General features: G+C 43.7%; 1 protein-coding gene across 1 annotated transcript in view; it reads right to left on the bottom strand.

The window, feature by feature from the left end:
- Positions 1-21,639, bottom strand: part of nalcn (sodium leak channel, non-selective) — a 111,843-nt gene that overhangs the window by 71,287 nt on the left and 18,917 nt on the right. Inside the window, exon 9 of the mRNA XM_083776368.1 lies at positions 14,708-14,794. Coding sequence (XP_083632494.1) covers positions 14,708-14,794 — 87 coding nt within the window. The remainder of the gene's footprint in view (positions 1-14,707; positions 14,795-21,639) is intronic.

Below are 21,639 nucleotides of genomic sequence, written 5' to 3'. Positions count from 1 at the left end.
CATTCTGAACGCGCGTTAGGCCCGTCTTTCCGTCATATTGTTGCAGATGTGATCACATTCATCACATACTGTAATCAGATATCCATGGCAGAACAAACAGCTTGTGAGTGGGTAGATTCTCTCACAGTAAAGTGGAGGTGTTAGTGGAGATGGATGGATTTGGAGAGATGGGTGAGCGCAAGAAAACTGAGTGGTGCAACTCCCCCCCCCCCCCCTTCTCTCTCTCTCTCATTAGCAGGCAACAGTGCAGCACTCTCTCTCTCTGTTTCTGGCACAACAGCGCCCCTACTGGTACTCATTAACCAACACATAGGTAGTCACATAGGTGAACCAACACATAGGCGGACACATAGGTGAACACGGACATTGCTGTTCCTTGGAGTGGTTGCACCACTCAAAAAAGACACGCATAACTTTAACTGCCAGGTGAAACAAGCGCTCTCCGTTGTGCATCTGTCGCCCTGTTTTTAGTTGTTGTTGTTTTTTACGTGTCTGTGACAACCTCCCGGTCGTGTGTTTTGTTGTGTAGCTCCAGTTATAATCATATAATATTAGCCGCTGTTGTGAGGCGCCCCGCGCTGCGGCCATAGTTATACTGCGGCGTTGCAGAGTCTGGGTTAACACCTCCGCGTTACGGCCTTTCAGGGCTTAGGAGGCACTCCCATTGGCTTAGGTGGCGTTTCAAAGTATGGGTTCAGACACGAGGCAGGACTAGGATGTCAAAGCCAACCCGACCGAAAATAGGCCAGGCTTTACCTGGCAAAAAAGAGGTAAGACATGAGAAGAATAGAGGATGTCGCTACTTCTCCAAAGGAGCTGCATGGGATGACTGCCACACACAGCCTCAACGCACACACGCACGCACACTCCTTTAATCAGTGGAGTCTATATCGCGTGGCGAAACTGTTAAAGATGTAATAAACGTACTGATATGAACTCCAAACCTGTATCGATACATTAAATATTGTTGACCCATGGACGAAGCATAAAGTAAAAATAAAAGACAGATGAGACATGAGAGAGAGAGATTGATTTTCTTCAGGGAGAAAAAAGGAAAGAGGTTGTCCATCATTCTGTAAGTCTCCACTGCTAGACCAGAGGCTGGACACTTTTGCACAATACTGTATGTACATAGGCACTTGTGACACACACACACACACACACACACACACACACACACACACACACACACACACACACACACACACACACACACACACACACACACACACACACACACACACACACACACACACACACACACACACACACACACACACACACACACACACACACACACAGAGCGAGAGAGAGAGTGGGTAGTCCTCCCTGACTGAGATTGGACGTGACAAAGCAGTTTGACATTTCCAGTCACCAGACGCTCTCCCCCAAGGGTGTTATGGCTGAAAGGAGCTGTGTGAGATTGTGTGTGTGCATGTGCATGTGTCGCGCACGTGCGTGTGTGGGGGGGGGCATGTGTGAAAGAGAGCAGCAGAGAAATCATACAAGGGAAAGAATGAGTGCACAATCGCACACGACAAAGAAAGGAAAGGACCAGACGGCATGCTTCGGAGTCTGAGATGCACAGCACAGCACTTTGGGGGTGTCATGATGCTAAGAACAAAAGGAAAAATGCCAGTATACTGTATATCTGTAACCTCTCACTTCTTCGCCAAAAAGAAAGAAAGAAAGAAAACCTCCTGCAGGAAAGAAAAACAAATCCCCGTCACACCATTCTGCCGGCAGCATGACCCAGTTTGTCTGAGGCAACCGATGGCACCAGGTGCGTGGCATATACAGCATACTGAGGTGTTGGGATGTCGAAATCAATTTAACGGCTCAATTTAGGAGACAGTTGGCTTTCCCCTGCTGCGTTCAATGTTTCTTAGCTTGTGCCAATGAAATGCTCCCTCACCCGTTTGATGGATGCTGCTTATTAGTGCTATACTGCACCTCCGGCTGGGTCGTTGAGACGGCAGGTGCTCACACACACTCATCTCCACGGCATACAATATGCATGGACACAAACAGTCAAGTGTACATGATGTGCATGGATACAAATATTGACGTGTCAAATTTGCCAAGCAAAAGTGTTGACTTTGGCAGATAGATATAGATAGCGGAGAAAACCCAGGAGTAGTTTCAGATTCACAGGTGGTTGTTCTGCATTTCTAGTAGGTCTGATGCTGCCAGCTGATCATAGCGTGCACCGCAAGTTGCTTCACTGCAAAGCTATAGCCTGGCTGAGCCAGCGTAATTTCTGGTCTAGCCCTGGTCAAGCTCGTAGCGCGCCACCAAGTGGCGCGCTACGAGCTTGTAGGTCTGCTATTTTTGAAAAAACGAAGAACGACTGACATTTTTAGAATCGGATCTCAGGTCAGAATGGGTTAATCAGACCAGTGTGTGTCCAGTGGAAACCTCGTATGAATCTGATCTCAGGTCAGAATGGGCTAGAGGGGCGGGTGCTGTGTTCATGATTTGCAGCATTTTGTTCAAAACGGGCCACTCCTGCAAACTTTGGATGTGAATCTTAGCCAATCATGATGGAATATGAATAATCAAACGGAGCCGACTTAATCACATGACTATAGAGATCATGTGCACCGAGTTGGATAAAAACTGGAGTAATGTCGAAGAATGTGGCCTGCCGGTGGCGTCTCCTTGAGTGCATGACTGCATGTGCATAGGCTACAAAAGTTTGACCCAGATCGGTGAAGTTACAGTATAGGTAAAATCACAAATCAGCCTGTTTTAGTGCCACCATCAGGCTAATATGGGCAAAGAATACAACTTATCAAGCAACTGAAATGACACATGAATCTGTATTTCGGGGAAGTGCACTACTGTATCTCGGGGGGGACATAATCACGCGTGAAGCATCATCACTCAGCAAACTGATCGTCTTTGGTGCACTGGCCTGGAAATGTGCCACACCTTTTTGAGCTTTTCAAATGACTGCAAAGCTACAAACGAGCAAGATGGACAGGCCGGCAGACGGCCGTGCATTCCTAAATACATCCTCACGCTCCGTCTGTTCACTCAGACTGCCAAGGCGGACAAGAAGTCCTTCAACTGGCACAAGAGACCAGTGTAGTACACGTGCAGATGTCTGGCAGGCTGTATTCACACAGGAACTGTCACCAACAGGCTGGCCTGTGTTCTGGCACCGACGTCTGCTACAGTTTTCTCTATCCCGTTTACTTTGAGATTGAAACAAGAAAGTGTTACAGAACGATGGATCACAGACTGCTCCATTTGATTGCCCGCTCCATTTGATTTCGTTTCTACGAACGGTTCATGTGGTGACAATTAAATAAAAACATCCATTTGTGATGAGATTTCTGGGAGATGCTTGTCTGCCTGTCTTGTAATTAATAATACTGAAGTGAGAAGATATAGAATTAGAGAAAATGTGCTCCTTGGAGCACAGGTCTCTGCCAGGGCTATTGTGGGCCAGCAATGTTTCACGGCAACCGGACGCTGCATTCATGATTTGAGACAGCTTTGTCCGTCTGTCTGAGCACGGCATGTGCTCATATGATTGGATCATTGTGCTGAAAGGCACCGCTCACTTCACATAAGTGTGATTTTTCAAAATCTGTAATATCATACAATGGATATGGGCACTGATGATACGGAGGAGAGAACACGCCCCCAGCACCCACAACGTCCCCTGACAGATTTGCAAAAATGGACAAAACCTTTATAAAAAATATTTTGTAAAATAAACGGCTTCCTGGCAAGGTTATAATAGTTTTGGTTTTTTCATTATAGTTTAGTTTTAGTTAGTTTTGATTCAGTTCAGATTCAGTTAGTTTTAGTTAGTTTTTAGAGCGGGTTTGCTAGTTTTAGTTTAGTTTTTATTTTGTGAAAATGCTTAGTTTTAGTTTAGTTTTAGTTTAGTTTTAGTTTAGTTTTAGTTTAGTTTTAGTTTTTTCGTACTTTGGTTTATTTGTAACGAAGTATAGGATTAAAAAAGATCAGAGCAAGTATTGTGTAATAAAAACTCAACAAAAGATACCATTTAAAAGTATATATATTCAGTCTCTGTTGGACAATCAACCATGACATACTTCGCATATTTTCCCATCCTCATCCACAAGGCACTTGCTTGCATCTCCCACACAGTCATATTCGAAGAAATCCCATATTGGGCTGTGGTGGCCACCTGCAAGACCTCAGAAAGGAGGACACTTTTGCGGGGCTCTCTCCCCAGCCCCCCCCCCCCCCCCCCCCCCCCCAAACAGACACACACAGTGTTTAGAAAAGCGCTATAAAATTCCAGATATTATTATTATTACTATACTATTGCACGCACCTGATTTTCACCACCATCATCTCCAGCAGTATGTCCACAGAGAACATATATTTGCTAATTCAATTAACCTTTTTAAATTATAGGGTACCACAAAGGTCATTCCTTTTATAATCAATTTATTTTATTTCATGTTTAGATATGTTTTATTGTCTCCACCAGGCCGAAGGCATGTGGGGAGAGTATGTTTTGCACTCCGTCCGTCCGTTTGTGTGTTTGTGTGTCCGTCCGTCCGTGTGTCCGTGACAGGCTAATCTCGGCCACCGTTAACCCGGTCGATGCCAAATTTTGCACACACACTCCCTGGATGCCAACGATGAACCTCTGCCCCAAACTTTCCAGAACGGCCTGTTATAGCGCCACCAAGAGGCCGCTTTGTGCAAAAACTTCACCGTTAACCCGGTCGATGCCAAATTTTGCACACACACTCCCTGGATGCCAACGATGAACCTCTGCCCCAAACTTTCCAGAACGGCCTGTTATAGCGCCACCAAGAGGCCGCTTTGTGCAAAACAAGTTTTTGCACAGTACACCTACAGATTTTGTCCAAACATCACGCAAATTGGTACACAGTCTCTCTAGAGCCATTCAACGAAACGGGTCTTTCAGATTTATCACACTCCATCCTGATTGGTTAAGATTGGCTTCCAAAGTTCACAGGAGTGCTCAGTTTCAAACAAAATGCTGCAAATCATGAACACATCGCGTGATTTCCGTGAAATTGTGCACCCACATTCCCACTAGGCCGAGGACGAAATGCCACATGAACAATTTCAACTCAGCCTCAAGGTGGCGCTATAACTGGCCGAAAAGTGTTTTTACCTCTAACTGCACGGATCTGTGGATAACCTGGTGGAGACCTGTGCCCGGAAGGGCACTTTTTCTAGTGTTGAATCTCTTTCTTGTGGGGTTTTTTATACAGTCTTATGGTCATCGGTGTGGGACATAGAATGAAGCCAGTAGCCTATGTTCACAGTGCTTTAGCCTCCCTTTCTTTATGATGTCGAGCCATATTGCTCATTAAATGTAGTTTTTCATTTTTCATTTTTGGTTTATTTATCCCTGCATTAACTATACTAAAGTGATTGTGAGAACACACATTCCACAAAAAACAAACAGACCATCCCACTGGCAGTGTTGACAGGTTTTGGAAGAGAAACAAGCAACCATGTCTATGAAAACAAGCCCAAAAGAAGCCTGACTAGGCTTAGTAGGCTATTTTATAAGACAGAGGGAGTGTGGCTGGCTCGCTGCGGAGCTGAGCAGCTCTGCGGAGATTTTAATACAGAGACAACGTAAATGACAGTTATGACACAAGCACTGTATATCACACAAAACCGGACAATTATGTGTCCGGCCAGAGGTTGAGTTGGGAGGAGGACAGGTGGTTCTAAAACCGGACTGTCCGGCGTGAAACCGGACGTCTGGCCACTCTTTCTGCCAACTTTTGCCATTTTTGCGAGATGCAAGCAGCAGCATTAAAACTTGAAGCGACCACGGGGCTGCACTGCAGAATGTAAACACGGGTCGTAAAGCGTTGTGACATGCTGCCTTACGGTGCTGAAAAGTGCTGTAAAAACGGCTCGGGAAATAAGGAAAAGAACCGAATTCATTTAAAAGGTTTATATTCTAAATGTCCGTAAGGCATATAAATATTGATAAAAAAACGATAACGAATGCCATTTTGTCTATCATTTCAGTTCGTTTTAGTTAGTTTTGTGAACACACAATACAGTTTTAGTTTAGTTATCGTTTTTTAATTTATTTTAGTTTCAGTTTAGTTTCAGTTAACTAAAATGTTTTTTTAATTCTAGTTTTCGTTTTTTCGTTAGTTATAGTTAACTATAATAACCTTGCTTCCTGGTATGGCAGTCTGCAATAGAGAGTGACATTTTGTCGGGATTCCTGTGGGTCACGTGATTCCCGCGGGAATCCCGTGGGATGGGATTAACATTTTTATTAATCCCGTGATCGGGACGGGACGGGAATGAAAGTCAACGGGAGCGTGGAATGACATCTATCTAGAATCATAATGATCATTTTCAGCTGGTCGTGGCGCCAACCAAAAGAACAGAAGCACCCATATTTGTAGTCATCTTTCAGCGAGACAACGCTCTTTTGACTTGCGTTAGCACTCTATAATCAGCACAATGCGGTATTAAAAGAACAGGAGCGGGATGGGAGTGGGAGTCATCTCGAGTGGGAGCGGGATGGGATCAGGAGTCATTCAACAGGAGTGGGACAGGACAGGATTTTTTTTTTTACCCTGGTCCAGGATTGGGACAGGACAGGATTTTTTCTGTGGGAGTGGGACAGGACAGGAGTGGAAATCCAATCCCGTGTCAGTCTCTAGTCTGCAACAGGCGGCGGCTCCCTGTAGCATTACAAAAGAATCGATTTTTTTTCCAGTTATGGATTCTGTAGGAAGCCAAACGTGACAAACATTCTTAAGTTTTCCAATTTTGTAAAAATGTGTATAAATATTAAGTTTCAACACACGTGTCAACTAAAATTTGCGTCATAGCATGTGACACACCAGCTGAGAAGGAGAGAGTGCTGTTGCAGAACTGCTGAAGAAAGTAGAAGAGAGCAAACAATCAATTAAAAAGTGGATCGCATCTTCAAACTCCACCACTGCCGCTAGTTTCGTTGCAACCCGGGAGATAATAAAGCTAATTGGCAAGACGCATTATAATGTGTAATTGTTTTGCGGCTCCAGATAGATTTTGAATTCATTTTTGGTCGAAAATGGCTCTTTCAACATCTTGGGTTGCCGACCCCTGTGGTATAGGGGAACTATGACAGGCCGGTGTGAAAGATTTGAAGCAGAGGTTCTTCCTTGGCCTCCAGGGAGTGTACTGTATATAGCCCGTAAAATAGCAAGCACATCCATGAAGAAGCCGTGTGTGGAGGGCTGACTCTGCTATCAGTGCAGTTTAATGAAAGGCTCTAAGCAGAAGTAGTGTGTGTGTGTGTGTGTGTGTGTGTGTGTGTGTGTGTGTGTGTGTGTGTGTGTGTGTGTGTGTGTGTGTGCGTGCGCACGCACGCACAATCTCGCTGGGGTTGGGAATATAGCCGGGTGGGAGTCCCTAGGCTTATTATGGTCGGGCCTGAAGCAGACTGACTCATGTTTCTGGCTGGGAAATAGGTTCTTAATAAAACATCACGGGTCTGTCTGTCTGTAACCTCCTACCGTTTCTCATTGAGCCCTATATACGGCTCAGCCATCGCTGGCGCTTGCTCTCCCTAGTGGCACTCAAGAGACGGCCCTGGGGGTTTCATTTCGTTTCGTTTCTATACGGCTTCGCCCCGACAGCTGCTGGCAGGATTAGTATAGTCATCTTTTGCCTAGTCATCTCGACTTTTTCCTAATGTCTCTTTTTTAATAAGATTTGATGTTGCTCGCTCTGTGGCATTGCCGTCATTTGTCGCCGCTGTTTCCAGCCCTTCTCTTTTCATTAGCCCCCAGTCTATGCTAATATTCACCTTGCTGTGACTTTCGCCATCTCATTTTCTTGTTGCGCCAATTTCCTTTTCCTCTGCACTCATTCTCCTTCTGCTCAAAGGCAAACTGACCTTAACCCTGAAACACCTCGTGTGTGTGTGTATGTGTGTATGTGTGCAGTGTGCGCACGTGTGTGCGTGTGCGAGTACAGGTTAGGTTAGTCCCTAGGGACAGTCAGGTGGCTGGGGTGGCGGCGGCAGAGGGACAAAGGTGGCTCTAAAGAATCAATAAGCGCTGGTTGGAATTGGGAGTCGGGTCATGAAGGTGTTCCCACCCGGGATATAAGACCCGTAGCTCTCGTCCCCCCGGTATAGCTTTGTGTTATCCATCACACTGTATTTATCTAACAGGCTATACTGCTTGGGGGGGGGGGGGGGGGGGGGGTGGTTGGTGGACGGTATCCTCTGCTCAGCCAAAAACACGTGGTCTAAAATAATCATGTGCCCCACATATGGTGTTTGTGGGTTGCATTTATACAATGACTTCCCATATTTCCCTCGGTAAATACTATATAAGGGATGCAGTTAATGAAACTAGTCAATTTAATTGATTATGAAGAAATGACTACAGAAAATAGCAGATGTACTGTATAAGTTCAAATCGCATCAGCTATTTTGACTAATCGGTTAAAAAAAATGGTTCTCGCTAAGAAAATTATGTATTTTTGCAGCCCTATCATGTATTCTGTAGGTCAATTATTAGTAAAGCCAGTGGTGAGCCCACCTCATGGTCCGCAATGCTTGCGCACAAGTAGGCCATACATTGGCACAGGTTGGCACCTCGACAAGAGTGCATTTCTACACAAGCTTGGCACATGGTTGGCATATGATTGTTATTTTAACGGCACATTGTGCAATGTCAATCCATGTTTGTAAATGTTTAGGAGGTTTTAAGAGAAACAGTTGGAAGACTTTCCTTGAATTTTATTTCTCCAGAAGAGAAAACCGTACGAGTGCCGTATATGGTGTGTTTTTTTAGGGGGGGGTTTTCAGCACAGCTTGAGTTCTAATCTGTAAAGTAATTATGGTATGGTGAACACCAGGGGCTAATTAGTCGAGCAGGCCTTTAGGGGATGAAACAGGAAGCCTCATTAACCTCCATTGGTCTATATTGTTGTCTGGAGAGTAACACTGGGAAAACTACAGTAGCAACGACAAAGGTACTTTATGACTCTTGGCTGTGCAGTGTGAACATTCAGAGCACACGAAGGAAACAAAAATAGATTAACAACGCCATTGGTACTTGGTACATACCATACAATATACATGAATTATTTGTAGTGGGGTAAATGTGGCCCTTTAATTTATTATCTGTCAAAAGGGTTAATGTTCAAATGTGCCACTGACACTGTAGCCTATGGTGTGAGATTCTGGAATAATATTAACAGTAATGAAATGCAATTGGGCTGATTGGGAGAGTAGAGTGGGGACCCTGCCTGTTATGAAGGCTATTTTAGTTCCTGGCACCTCAGGATGGGAGACTGCATTTCCCTCTGACTTCAAGAGCAGCAGGTGGTTCATCTAGTATGCGTTATCTCTACACGTGCTGCAGTTTGCTGGACCCATGGGCAGAAAGCCAGACAGAAAGCCAGGCAGACACAGACAGACAGACAGACAGACAGACAGACAGAAAACAGGAAGGCTACAGCAGGAAAGACAGTGGTGCAGCTAGTAGAAAGACAGGTTGGGGTGAAACACAGGATTGTCTGTCTGTTGTAGGTAGTGCCCACCTGCTCGCCCTGAAACATTTTAATCATCTGATGGCCAATTACTCCGGTGTCTGGCAGTGCAGAACAGAACCTTCACACTTCACTTCCCGCACACAGGCAGATGGCTCAGACCCACATGATGTATATCCACTGCCTGCTTGTCTGTCTCTCTAACTGCCCACTTGACAAGCATAGTAGCATACTGTCTTGTAGGGATGCAACAGTTAATCCAATTTAATTGATTATTGGAAGAAGAAAAAAAAGATTAGTAGTGAAAAAAGCTGATTTACAAGCTCACAGTGTGTCGCAATGCGTTGTGAGCTTAATGCTAGTGTACAGTAAGTGACATTCTGTGGTTAATGCTGCATTCACATGGGCTCAGGCAAGCGGTAGACACCGATTTGCTTGGCCTCAATTTAAAGAGGGTTGTACTGCATGTTTGAAGTGTGCTCTATACGAGGCATTGGGAGTTAACCACTGTCAAGCTGGAGTCCCCATTTTGGGCTTTTATTATGCTTTCATTATACTTTTAGAGAATAAGATTTTATTTTATCCACTATGTTAGAGTATCATACAACATAACCATCACAGCTGCAGTGGATAGAGGTGGTCTCCCTGCTCTTCTATTGAGACATGAGACATAAATGTTGAGACATAAATGTCCTAAATTGTTTGAACTCCTGGTTAGGACAGACACCAATGTGACTGTCCAAGTGTCCATTGACGAATAAGGTGGAATTATTATTGAGAGAGAGAGAGAGAGAGATGATAGGCTTTGGGACTGTGCAAAGTGAGTTTCCGGTGTGCTTCCAAGGCTATAGGAATAGTGACTTTGGCAGCGGAATTGTTTATGTGAAATGAAGATATCCCTCATATAATCGACTGATTGTGTTTCTGCCTGCAGACCGTGTCACATAATCAATTACAGCGCTTTGAGCCTTTTTAAGAGGGGGTCATTTGGCCTGCCAAGGTGGGAAGAAATGAATACAAGATTAATGAGATATGAAAAATCTTTTTCATCAATAGCATCAACTTAATGAATGTATGTGTATGAAAAAAATTAAAGATGAAATCATCATTATGGAGCAACACTCGACATGACCTTGTACTAGTGTATATAGGCACAGCATGTACACCAATGTCTTGGCTTGTGCAGTATCAACGTATGATTTTCAATACTGTCAAAAACACCGGTGTCATAGATATGGAGTCAACTGTATCTTGCGATGACTTCTTACAACTACAGAGGAGTTTATTAGCCATGTAATTATATTCCACTGTCTCCACCACCCACACATCCTCTCTGTTCTGTTCAACTAATTGGCATCTGCCGTCATTGGCTCCTGCATGTGGCAATGTATGCTGAATCTATGGAAGAAGGGAGCTTATTGTCTCCACCAGGCTGAAGGCATGGGGGGAGAGTATGTTTTGCACTCTGTCCGTCCGTGTGTCCGTCCGTGTGTGTGTCTGTGAGCAGCTAATCTCGGCCACCGTTAACCCGGTCGATGCCAAATTTTGCACACACTCCCTGGATGCCAACGATGAACCTCTGCCCCAAACTTTCCAGAACGGCCTGTTATAGCGCCACCAGGAGGCCGCTTTGTGCAAAACAAGTTTTTGCACAGTACACCTACAGATTTTGTCCAAACATCACGCAAATTGGTACACAGTCTCTCTAGAGCCATTCAACGAAACCGGCCTTTCAGATTTCTCAGACTCCATCCTGATTTACTTTTGTTGCCCTTTTATCCAACCACCAGATGAAGGCAAGCTGCAATGTCCTACATTCCTATCCTGGTGGAGACCTGTGCCCAGAAGGGCACTTTTTCTAGTTCCATATCTATTCATTATTCTACTGGCCATAAGTATTGAAATTCAGCAAGACTTGTCTAAGGCTAACTACAGAAGAACTAACTACATATTAAACACTACTAAACATTCAGCAGCAACAATGTCATGCTACAATTACTTCTACCACCAGCAGTTCAGCTTTTAGATGTTTTTGTTTGGTTTTTAATTATTTTACTGCGAAGTACATACAGTATATATTCGTACCCCCCCCAGGTATGGGACGTCATCAGCCAGGTACGTATATATTCGTAGTCGTACCCCCCTGTATACTCTGTGTATATAGTAGTTGAGCCCCAGAGCAGATTTTAACATTGATCCTGTTGCTATGCAACACCGTCACCACCAGCTATGGGATGTTACAACTCATCTCCATTTACCAGGATTTTTTAACCTCCATAACTCTGAATCTACCGAGTGCTGTCCTTGGTGATCGTCAGCCATCCAAAGTTCGGATGTCATTTGTGACTTTGTCTCGCATCGCTCCGGACATGTAAACGTTTGTGGCGACAGGTAAACAGTGTGCGCTAATGCTAATGATAGCCAATGGTTACAGTGAGTGTGTGCATGGGGCTACAGCGGGGAGGAAACTGATTCTCTTTAAGTGGACGCAGGTGCTGGCATAGGTTAACTACATTTATGCTACCAGCACAGAAAGAGTTGCAAATGCCATCATATACTGCAGTGAAATGTCAGCAAGGTATGAAGGAATGAAAAATTAGATCACGCCCAACACTAGTTTATTTCGCCCCCAAATTGGTTTTACCCAAAAAACAACTTCATGTTATTGCCTTCACCTCATTAATCGCCTGTAGGAGGATACTTTTACAGTGGAAGGCAGAGTCCCCTCCCTCGACTAAATCATGGTTGATTGAGGTCATGTCCTTTCTAAAACTTTAAAAAATCTAATTCATGATTCGAGGATCCTCTGATAAATGTTATAGCCATTGGCAACCTTTAAAATCGTATGATAAGCAGATTCAAATGACTTTCACCTGACTGAAGTGGTGCTTGGTGCGCTCTGGTGGTGCAGATCTCTACTTGGTGCAAGATATATAGCCTAATATATCAGAAATCATTACACATGAGGGTCAAGAAATGAGCCAATTAAGCTCTTACAAGCTTTATGTCTATATATACTGTATATATACATATTTTTAATTATTATTATTTTACGCTTTTTATTAGTTTTTAGTTTTTTGTCTCTCCTCTTATACCCCCCTTTTAAGTTGTTTATTAATTATTTCTGTGAACATAACCTTGTGATCCCTTTCTTCGTATCGTAGTTATGTACTCAATCTATTGTTTTATACCTGTATTTATGTTGTTTGTATTTCTGGCCTCGTGGGGAAAGATGGGGGGTGGATGGGGAGGATTGGGAAGGGAGTTGTGGGAGAAAATATAAAAACAAAGAGTTGTATTTTCTTATCTTTTTGTGAAACTTGCATATGATGTCATGCTCATACTCTTTGGATAAAGTTTCTTTCTTGCTTTAATTTCTTTAAATGTATTTGTTTTTCTTCCGTCACAGTTTTCATCCTATTATATGGTCACACTTGCCGGGAGGCTGTTTGCCATGCAGGGCTGGGTGCCTCGGTGTGAGTCGTTCCCGATACGCGTTGACCCACTGAAATTCCATCCATGGTCTCGCAGGCGGCCAGTTCGCCCTGCAAGTGTCTTTCCCCCCCGAAGCCCTTTCTCATCTCCCTCCATTAACCCAATAAGTGCACTATGACTGATGGAGAGAGACGATGGTAATACAAGCTATTCTGGCAGTAGTCAAATGAAGGAGATGCTAGCAGTAAGGTTAGCACAGGGCAGTCAGCCCTGACAGGGAGGTTAGCTGTGTTTATCCCTCTGGTTATCCTCCGTCTCTGTCATGTGTTTCAACATCCTTTCTTCTTTTTGCATCGTTTCTTTATTAGGGGTTCAAGCAGGGGTGAAAGTAGGCCAGTAAAAGATTCAGCGCAGGAATGACGTTCCGTTAAGAAAAAAGGGGTTGCAGCTGTCAACATCCCATATTAAATAACCTGTCACTGTGACACAAATGCATATCCAGTAACTAGAAAGATGCAATTCTGGGAAAAGTGCAAAGTGTGGTTGCTGCAATCGCTAATATAGGCCCCTCTCACTAATTTAGCTAGTCAATTACAATGTCAAGTCACCCCTGTGATCATTTGTAAGTAATTGGGGTAAAGGTTAAATCTTTTGCATTCATGATGCCCCCTATGGATGAAAATACAATTGCTTTTAGCTCTGTGTTGATGCCATCACCCACGACATGTGATTCAAATTTGGGTTGTATTGGACATATTATGGCTCATGATTTGTGTTTTTTTTGTTGTAAAAATCAAATCAATCAAAATTCTGCCTATGGTGTTTTAATCGGATAGGTCCGGAGATAATCTGTGCCGATTTTTGTGAGATTTTGACAAACTCTGTAGGAGGAGGAGCAAAAAGTGTGTTTTGAAGAAAATTAAAAACGGCGGAAAATCTATCCTGACGCAAATGGGCGTAGTAGCCTATATGGGGAGATGTGACACGAGCCAGGGAATCCAGGGAAAGGGAAATTTAGATTTTACGACCTACTGTTCAAGAGTTTTAGGCCAAAACGTAAAGTTGGCTGTTGTAGCGCCACCATGAGGCTTTTATTTCTATTAATCCAGAAAAGCCTCTCTTTGTGGTAGTTATTAATTATTTGACACCCAGACACAATAGGCCTATGTCATTCTTGTGGAATATTGCTAATTAATTTATACAGTCATAAAATCTAAATCACAGTGAGGGAATCAGTGCGCTCTCCGTGTACTTCCTTGTCGTTAAATAAGCAAACTGCACTGTGGAAGTGCTCTCAGAATAAATGTTCAGAATGCACACCAGATTCTGGGAGAATGTCGGAGAATCATAGCTGATTGAACTGAACGCACACAAAGTGCGCATCGTCATAAATGTCCATTTACGGCAAGTCATTCTGAGATACAAAACTATCACCTTCAACACAATCTTATAAAATATATTACTACATGTTATTTGAAAGTAACATTGCCATTTATATTCTTCCACGTTGCTGTCTAGAAAATTGTCTCTAACCCCATGGCAATAAGGTTTCTGTTTTTGGTCTTGACACTAACCAATTGCCTTAGGTAAATTGCAAAAATAATAATGCTGTGCTCTGCCATGGTCTGATGACAGCGCTGTGTCTCCACAGTGGATTTACAAAAACGCACCCATAACGTTCACTTTCCATATCACATGTTTGGACATTATCTGGTGCGTGTATAAGTGTACACAGTATGCAATGCCGTACAGCCACAGCACATTATGTACATACCTGGAGGCATGCGGGTGCACGGCCATGTGGCTTGTTGACGTCCACTGCTACAAGCTGCCATCCTCCAGCAGCGTCTTCATGGAACATCTGTGACACAGACACACAGCACAGCATGAGGGGCAGCACACAAACAAAACAAGCAACAGACTTAACTCAAGCGCAAACACACCCTCCGGCTGCATCTTCATGACACATCTGTGGCTAAAGAAATAAAGCCAAGGCAATCACACGCCAGTCACTCAAAGCCAGACACTCCACTCAAGCACACACACATTCACCAGCACTACATCAGTAAATTGCTTGACCAAGCAGTGACTTGGAGTGGTGCAACCACTCCAAGGAACAGCAATGTCCGTGTTCACCTATGTGTTGGTTCATGAGCACCAGTATGACTAACTACCAGTAGGGGCGCTGTTGTGCCAGAAACAGAGAGAGAGAGATAGTATTAGTGCTGCACTGTTGCCTGCTGAGAGAGAGAGAGAGAGAGAGAGAGAGAGAGGAGGGGGGGGGGGGGGGGGAGGGGAGTTGCACCACTCAGTTCACACGGGTGTGATTTTTTGGTTATGCAGTAGTTTCCTATATTTTTCTCTATTTAGTGAAACAAAGAAATTGGTTTACATTTGATGTACGATTACTGCAACTTGTCTCTTTTTATTATAGCCTACATATATTTTCACTTGAGGTCAATGATCAGTCAATGATCAGTATTACGAGCAAGACCTTGCCAAAATGCCAGCATTATAAAAGACAAAATACAGGACACAAAAAGACATAAACACAAAAGGTTGAGAAGATGGGGGGTAGAGGGTAACGTATAGCCAGCCTTCATCTGCCTTTGCACAAATATATTTTAAATGTAGCATTGGGGAATTTCAAATCACTAACCGGTGTCTCTAACTATCTCTACAGTTAAGTTTTTTAAGCTAATCTGCTAAACGAATCTTTGCCAAGTCTGTAGTCTATCCAGAAACAATAGAGCAGAGCCGAGGACAGTGGTATGGGCTTCGTTTGTCTTCCAGGATCATGTCCTGTCAGCCTTAATCCTCCACAAGCAACCAGGGAAATGAAGTACAGTATATTGTTCCCGCCTTCGTGACTGACAGTTAAGTGTTGCGCAGCAGCTAATTACTTTTTACCCCTCCAAGATAAAGATTGGGGCATGACGATGTGATTATACATTTATTTTATCGCAACAGAAAATGCTAATTGTATTCAAGGTCATAATGTTGTCTTCATGCTTGTGGCATCAGCCTGTATCCCAGGACCAGCTAGGACTTCATTATTGGAAAACATGATTGTTTCTGCAGGCGACTCAAGTCTCAACAGCCACGAAGGACTGTAGTTACAAGACACACTGAGGGTGGGGGAAATTGATCATACAGCATTATAAATCTATGGACAAATTAGTGAATTTGGTGAATAGTTGAACAGTATAATTCTAGGCTATACAGTAGATGGAAAACCACATCATCAAAAAACTATGGATTTGAAAAGAAGGAAACAAAGCTGAGAGTGCTGGTTATATAAAAGGACTAAAAACTGATGTATCTTAAAGGAGAATTTCACCACTGGAAGAAGTTGCAGTAACTCAGTTACCACTATTTGTAGAGAGAATCCAAATCATGGATTAAAGCAAAAGTCCGAATGTACGATTTGTGAAACATTATTCTTTTGGAATATAAACACTTCTAGAGAGACTTTAGATGTGACAGCGCGAGGTAGTAATGGGAGATTATGCCTCCCGGTTTTGGGGGGGTAATGGAAGGCGGGGCTTTTCAGAGTAAAATCTGCCTCATCTGCTTGGCACTCTAGTGCCTTTATTATTGAAAGAATCCCTGGCAAAAGTGTTAAAAAACGAATAACCAAAAATAGCCAATCTACATGCTCAATGTGACGCATTGAGAGCTTGTAGACCGGCTATTTTCGCTGTATATGGAATCCAAATGCCTGAAATCCATGCCAACCACAAGCATGACTTGCTTCTCAAAATGTGCTCAAAGTTGCCTACAGGCTTACACACTAACCAACACAACGCGTAGCATTGTAGCAACAGTTACTAGTTTAATCAAATTTATCCAAAGTGGTGAATGTAATGGAGGAGAACACGTTTTTCAAAGCGTGTGTCGGATAGTCTGATAGTCTCTTGGGGGTGAGAACAAGACTCCTGAGGCTGAAAAGCCTCTGCACGGGTTCCACTGGGCGGTGTTGGGTTATTGAGTCGAAGAAAGATCTTCTTGATCATGGGGAAGTTATTCAATATTCTATCTGGTCTCACGTTCGTGGCCGTTTTGCCTGAATCATGAATGAGTCAGCTGGCCAGTGGCTGCAGCTGCGGCACGTTGCTTTGCTGCACATGCGCAAACAGCCACACCACACCACACACCCCTCCAGGACGCGCTGCGGATGGACGCTCTGGGAGCAAAATCACACAGAAGGAAGGAGAAGGAGTCAGGGCTTTATTCATCTTTTAACCGATTTAGGCCTGACGTCGAAATGTATAAAATGTCTTCTAAATCCTGACAGTTTTCTGTCTGGATTTGCTCCACATTTTCACGATAAATAAAAAAATAAAAAGCAGACCTACAAGCTCGTAGCGCGCCACTCGGTGGCGCGCTATGAGCTTGTAGATCTGCTATTTTTCAATAGCTAAATTATAACATAATGTTTAAAACACCAAAAGGGGTTCCCGCCCAAAATGGGTTAATCTTGCCAACAAAACGGAAGAGGACACATTATAGTAACGGGATTACTTTTTTGGAAACATAACTAAGTAACTAACAACTAAATTGCACTCAATGTCAGGCTGCATCAGAACCTATATTTGGTACACACCTTAAACCTTACCAAAGACTATGAGACCCAATCGCTCTCTGTTTAGCACTCAGCAACAAGGGCACATCATGTTTATTACGTATGTCCTCAACTTCATAAAAACAGGTTTTGGGTTCAAAATGGGCAAAATGGTCCTTTTATGGCAATCAAACAAAATAGGTAATAAAAATCATAATAGATGCATATGGCTGGGGCAGATGTCTGACGATTACCCGGCAATCGAGTTACAAGTCTTACACTTATTGTGAATTATAAAGCAAAAAGTATGGGGAGATAAACACAATGCTGTAAAATGAGACATTAAACGTATAATGGCACATTCTTTGAAAGCTTTATGACAGCAACATCAAAGAGATTTTTTCCCCCTTTCATTTCCTTCTATTAGGCCTACTTTTAAAAGAGAGGCCAGCTCATGTCAGGCCAACTCTATTAGATAACTAACCATTAAAATGGCAGAGAATAGCAGCAGGCTATTTAAAGGGGAATACCACTCATTTTCAACATTGAACTATGTCATTATGTAACTTAGAGTTGTTGTGTGGAAATAATACAAAGGTCTCCCCCCTTCTGTTTAGCCTAGAACTGGAGGTCTAGAACGTCATGTCATCACAAAGGTGTACTCTACAGGCCAAATAGTACATATTTGTGATGTCACTGATCACATGACCCAAGTTCTAGACCTCCAATTCTAGGCTAAACCAAGCCCCGGCCCAGGAAAGTGAAATGGACATGGGGGCCGGACAGCAGTTGGGCCATCTACTGTACGTCACTATGGCTGCGTATGTGACGCACGCACGCGCGACTCGCGGTGCTCGTTCATGCTTTCGGCCCGGCGCGTTCATGAAAGCTCTGTTGAATTGAATGTAATTCTGTGACGTAGATAGGCCCCAAATGGGCGGAGCCAACCACTTTTCCCACCCGGAAGAAGGGGAGGAAACGCCTCATGCGGGTGAGAGCAACTTAATGCAAGTGGATGGGAGGGGAATTCCGGTGCCGTCTCTATTATTTATAACTCTATGGGCTAAACAGAAGGAGGGGACTTTTTTTTGATCATTTCCACACAACAACGCTAATGTATATTAATTACATAGTTCAATGTTGAAAATGAGTGGTATTCCCCTTAAATAAGAGCAATTCAATCTTATTCTCACAGAACACTACTTCCTTCAGTGTCGTAAAGAGACTTCACCTTCAAAGTCGAACCATTGCTCAGCTAAATTCTAGAAGATGTGACGAGACAAATGCATGTAGAAAATGTAAATGTCAAATGTAAAAAGGTGTCTTCCTGGCATTTAGCAGAATAACAAGCCAGCCCATTACGATTCACTGCCGTAGTGCTAACATCCTAGTTCTCCTTTTAAAACACTTCAAAGTGCTTCCTCATCATTTCTCCCCTTGAAACCTACAGTAGATCTCAATTCCCAATCAGCCTATGCAGTCTTGAGTTGTATTCTACAAGATTGCAAATGGGGCAAGCAAGTGCTTGTCCAATCACTGGAAAAATAGCTGTGGTTCGAAAATAGTCTGACACTCTGAAACTCTGCCATGTTGAATGGGCGTGGTATAAAGTGTGAATGCAAAGTGTGACAAGACAAGAGTCTGAAGTGACCAATCACTAAAAACCCAGTATATTCTCTATGATTGAGTCCTGTATGGGAAAATTGTGTGAAATTGTGGGCAATTTTCCAGTGGGACCGTCTATAAGGTCTATAATTCCTGGATATGAAATCATGCCCTAGTGCCAAGGACGCCCTTTCATGTTGATGACGTAATGATCTTAACAGATTCCAACCCTATTGGTATACAACTCGGACAGCAATGGTGTGCCTGCCTTGTTGTCAGTGTTTTTTGTGTTTACCCGTTTTCAAGGTCTTGAATAGCAAGCCAATTCTCTCTAGGTCGTCCTCAGACGAGCCCTCCATCGTCGTTTCCAGTCATCCCGGTTCTCCATACATCCGGCCAGTTCGTTGGTACTTTGTGATCCTGCGTCGTTCTTGTGTACATCCACGTATGTTAGCGTGGGACGTCCTCGTGACCGGTGGCCGTGTGTTGGATCCCACAGCACTAGTTTACTGGCTGGCAGCTCTTGGTGTCTTTGGCAGTGTCCTGCTAGTCTCATTCTCCTGGCTGCTATTTTCTGGCTCACCCTTGGCATTCCATTATACAGATTTGTGTTGGTAACATGTGTGCTCTTGTTGATGTTGAGTACTGCACGCAATATTCTGGTGTAGCACCCATTGAGAGACTTCTGCAGGGTTGGCTTCAAGGTCCAGCATTCACTGCCGTATAGGAGAACAGACTCTACCGTTGCGTAGAAGAAGCAGAGTTTGGTTTGACAGGGGAGGTTGGAGTTCCATACACTGGCCATGCCAATTGCTTTGGTTTCTATTGGTGTATATTCATGTTCTGACTGCATTCTGTCATGTTAAAGTGTAGGCTATTGAAGCAGCATATCACATGACATTAACATGACAGTAATTATTAACCACAATGTTTTAGAAAATTGTATAAACTAGTCCTTAACCGTTTGAATATAAGATCATAGCCTATTATTGATATATGCATTTCGACTCGAGGCAGTGGTCCACGAAGCAAGCAAAGCATTGTCTCTGCCTCTCCATCACACACACACACACACACAGTTGAGAGAGAGGCTTGCCTCTCCTCGTTCTGAATAGATCGTGCATTAGTAATTAGCACGCGACACACACACACGTTCTGCGCGCGACCCGTCGTTGCACACACTCGTGTTCTCAAGAGCGTTAGAATCATGACGCAGTTAGCACGCGACCAGTCAGCGGACACACCCGTGTCCCAAATACTGCTCCATAGTCCATTTGTAAACAGAGGCACGGAAGTTATTAACAAAATTTGATAGGAAACTGATACTGGTGTAACGCAACAGGCATTCGATGCTAATAACAGTGTACAATTTGATGAAGTGAAAAAGGGCCTTGTCAAGACCTCCATAATGTAATCGTCAATGCCTGTGCGGAAATTCAGAGCGATTGGTGCAGTGAGGAGGAGCGACATTGATTCGTACAGACAAACACACAGGCAGACATTCCCTTAATTATATTTAGATGTAGTAAGAGCATTACTTTCAGGTAATCTCTTGTGATGTTTGATTTAAAAGACAATTAAACAATATGTCACCTTATTAACACATTTGATCCTGAGGACGGGTATACTTGTCCTGATCAACTCTATCCATGCCCATCCCCCTGCTGGCGCTTATTTGTCTTTACCTGCCACGTTTTTTTTTTTTTAAGATATTTTTTTGCGGCTTACGCCTTTTATTGATTTTTTTTTGAAGGGACAGACAGTAGGCTGACAGGAAACGGGAGAGAGATGGGGGGATGACATGCAGTAAAGGCCGTGTCGGGTCCGGGAGTCGAACCCGCGGCACACTGCGACTGGATTACCAGTCCAGTGCCCAGACCGTTACGCTACGGCCTGGGACCTGCCACGTTTTAAGCCGGCGCGGCGTCTTTAAGAGGCCGGAACCATCGAAATTGAGGCACTTGCACACACACAGAAGCATATCAGTGCCACTGTGGTGCACCCTACATCTGTGTGTTACCATCAAAACAGCTGGAAGGCATCAGCACGGTAGTTTCGTAGGATCACCTCAATCTGAGGGCAATTTCAATGGATTGAGTTTTTTTTTATCGTGTCCTGCCCGGGATCCGTTGATGTAATATAGATGACGACATCATCACCAACATGGAAGCTAAGGGTTGCTTATAGTGACGATGGACGCCATAACCGTTTATAATAACCATTATTTTTCATCCTAGGCGATATTTAATCACATTTAATAGTCGTCCTCCTCGTCTTAGGCCCGGAAAGAGTTTCAATTGCGCGGGCGCTCATGACGAGTGGGCTTGTCTTGAGGCATTTGATATCGCTATAAGATTGCCTTGCTATTTTCCATTTTTGGAACTGCTCCAGTTGCTATGCACGGTTGCTAGGGCCCCGCCGTACTGTTTCTGTACGACCCACCACATTAGATTCTGTTTTAGCCACGGCCTTTGCACGCTCTTATCTCGGAAACTACGGCACTATCCGTGCTTTTGAACAAATCCCCGATGTTTGGA

This window comes from Protomyctophum parallelum (assembly GCF_964188405.1).
Source record: "Protomyctophum parallelum genome assembly, chromosome: 11".
NCBI lineage: Eukaryota > Metazoa > Chordata > Actinopteri > Myctophiformes > Myctophidae > Protomyctophum > Protomyctophum parallelum.
The sequence above is the reverse complement of the archived record's forward strand: the minus strand, read 5'-3'. Positions and strand labels throughout refer to the sequence as shown.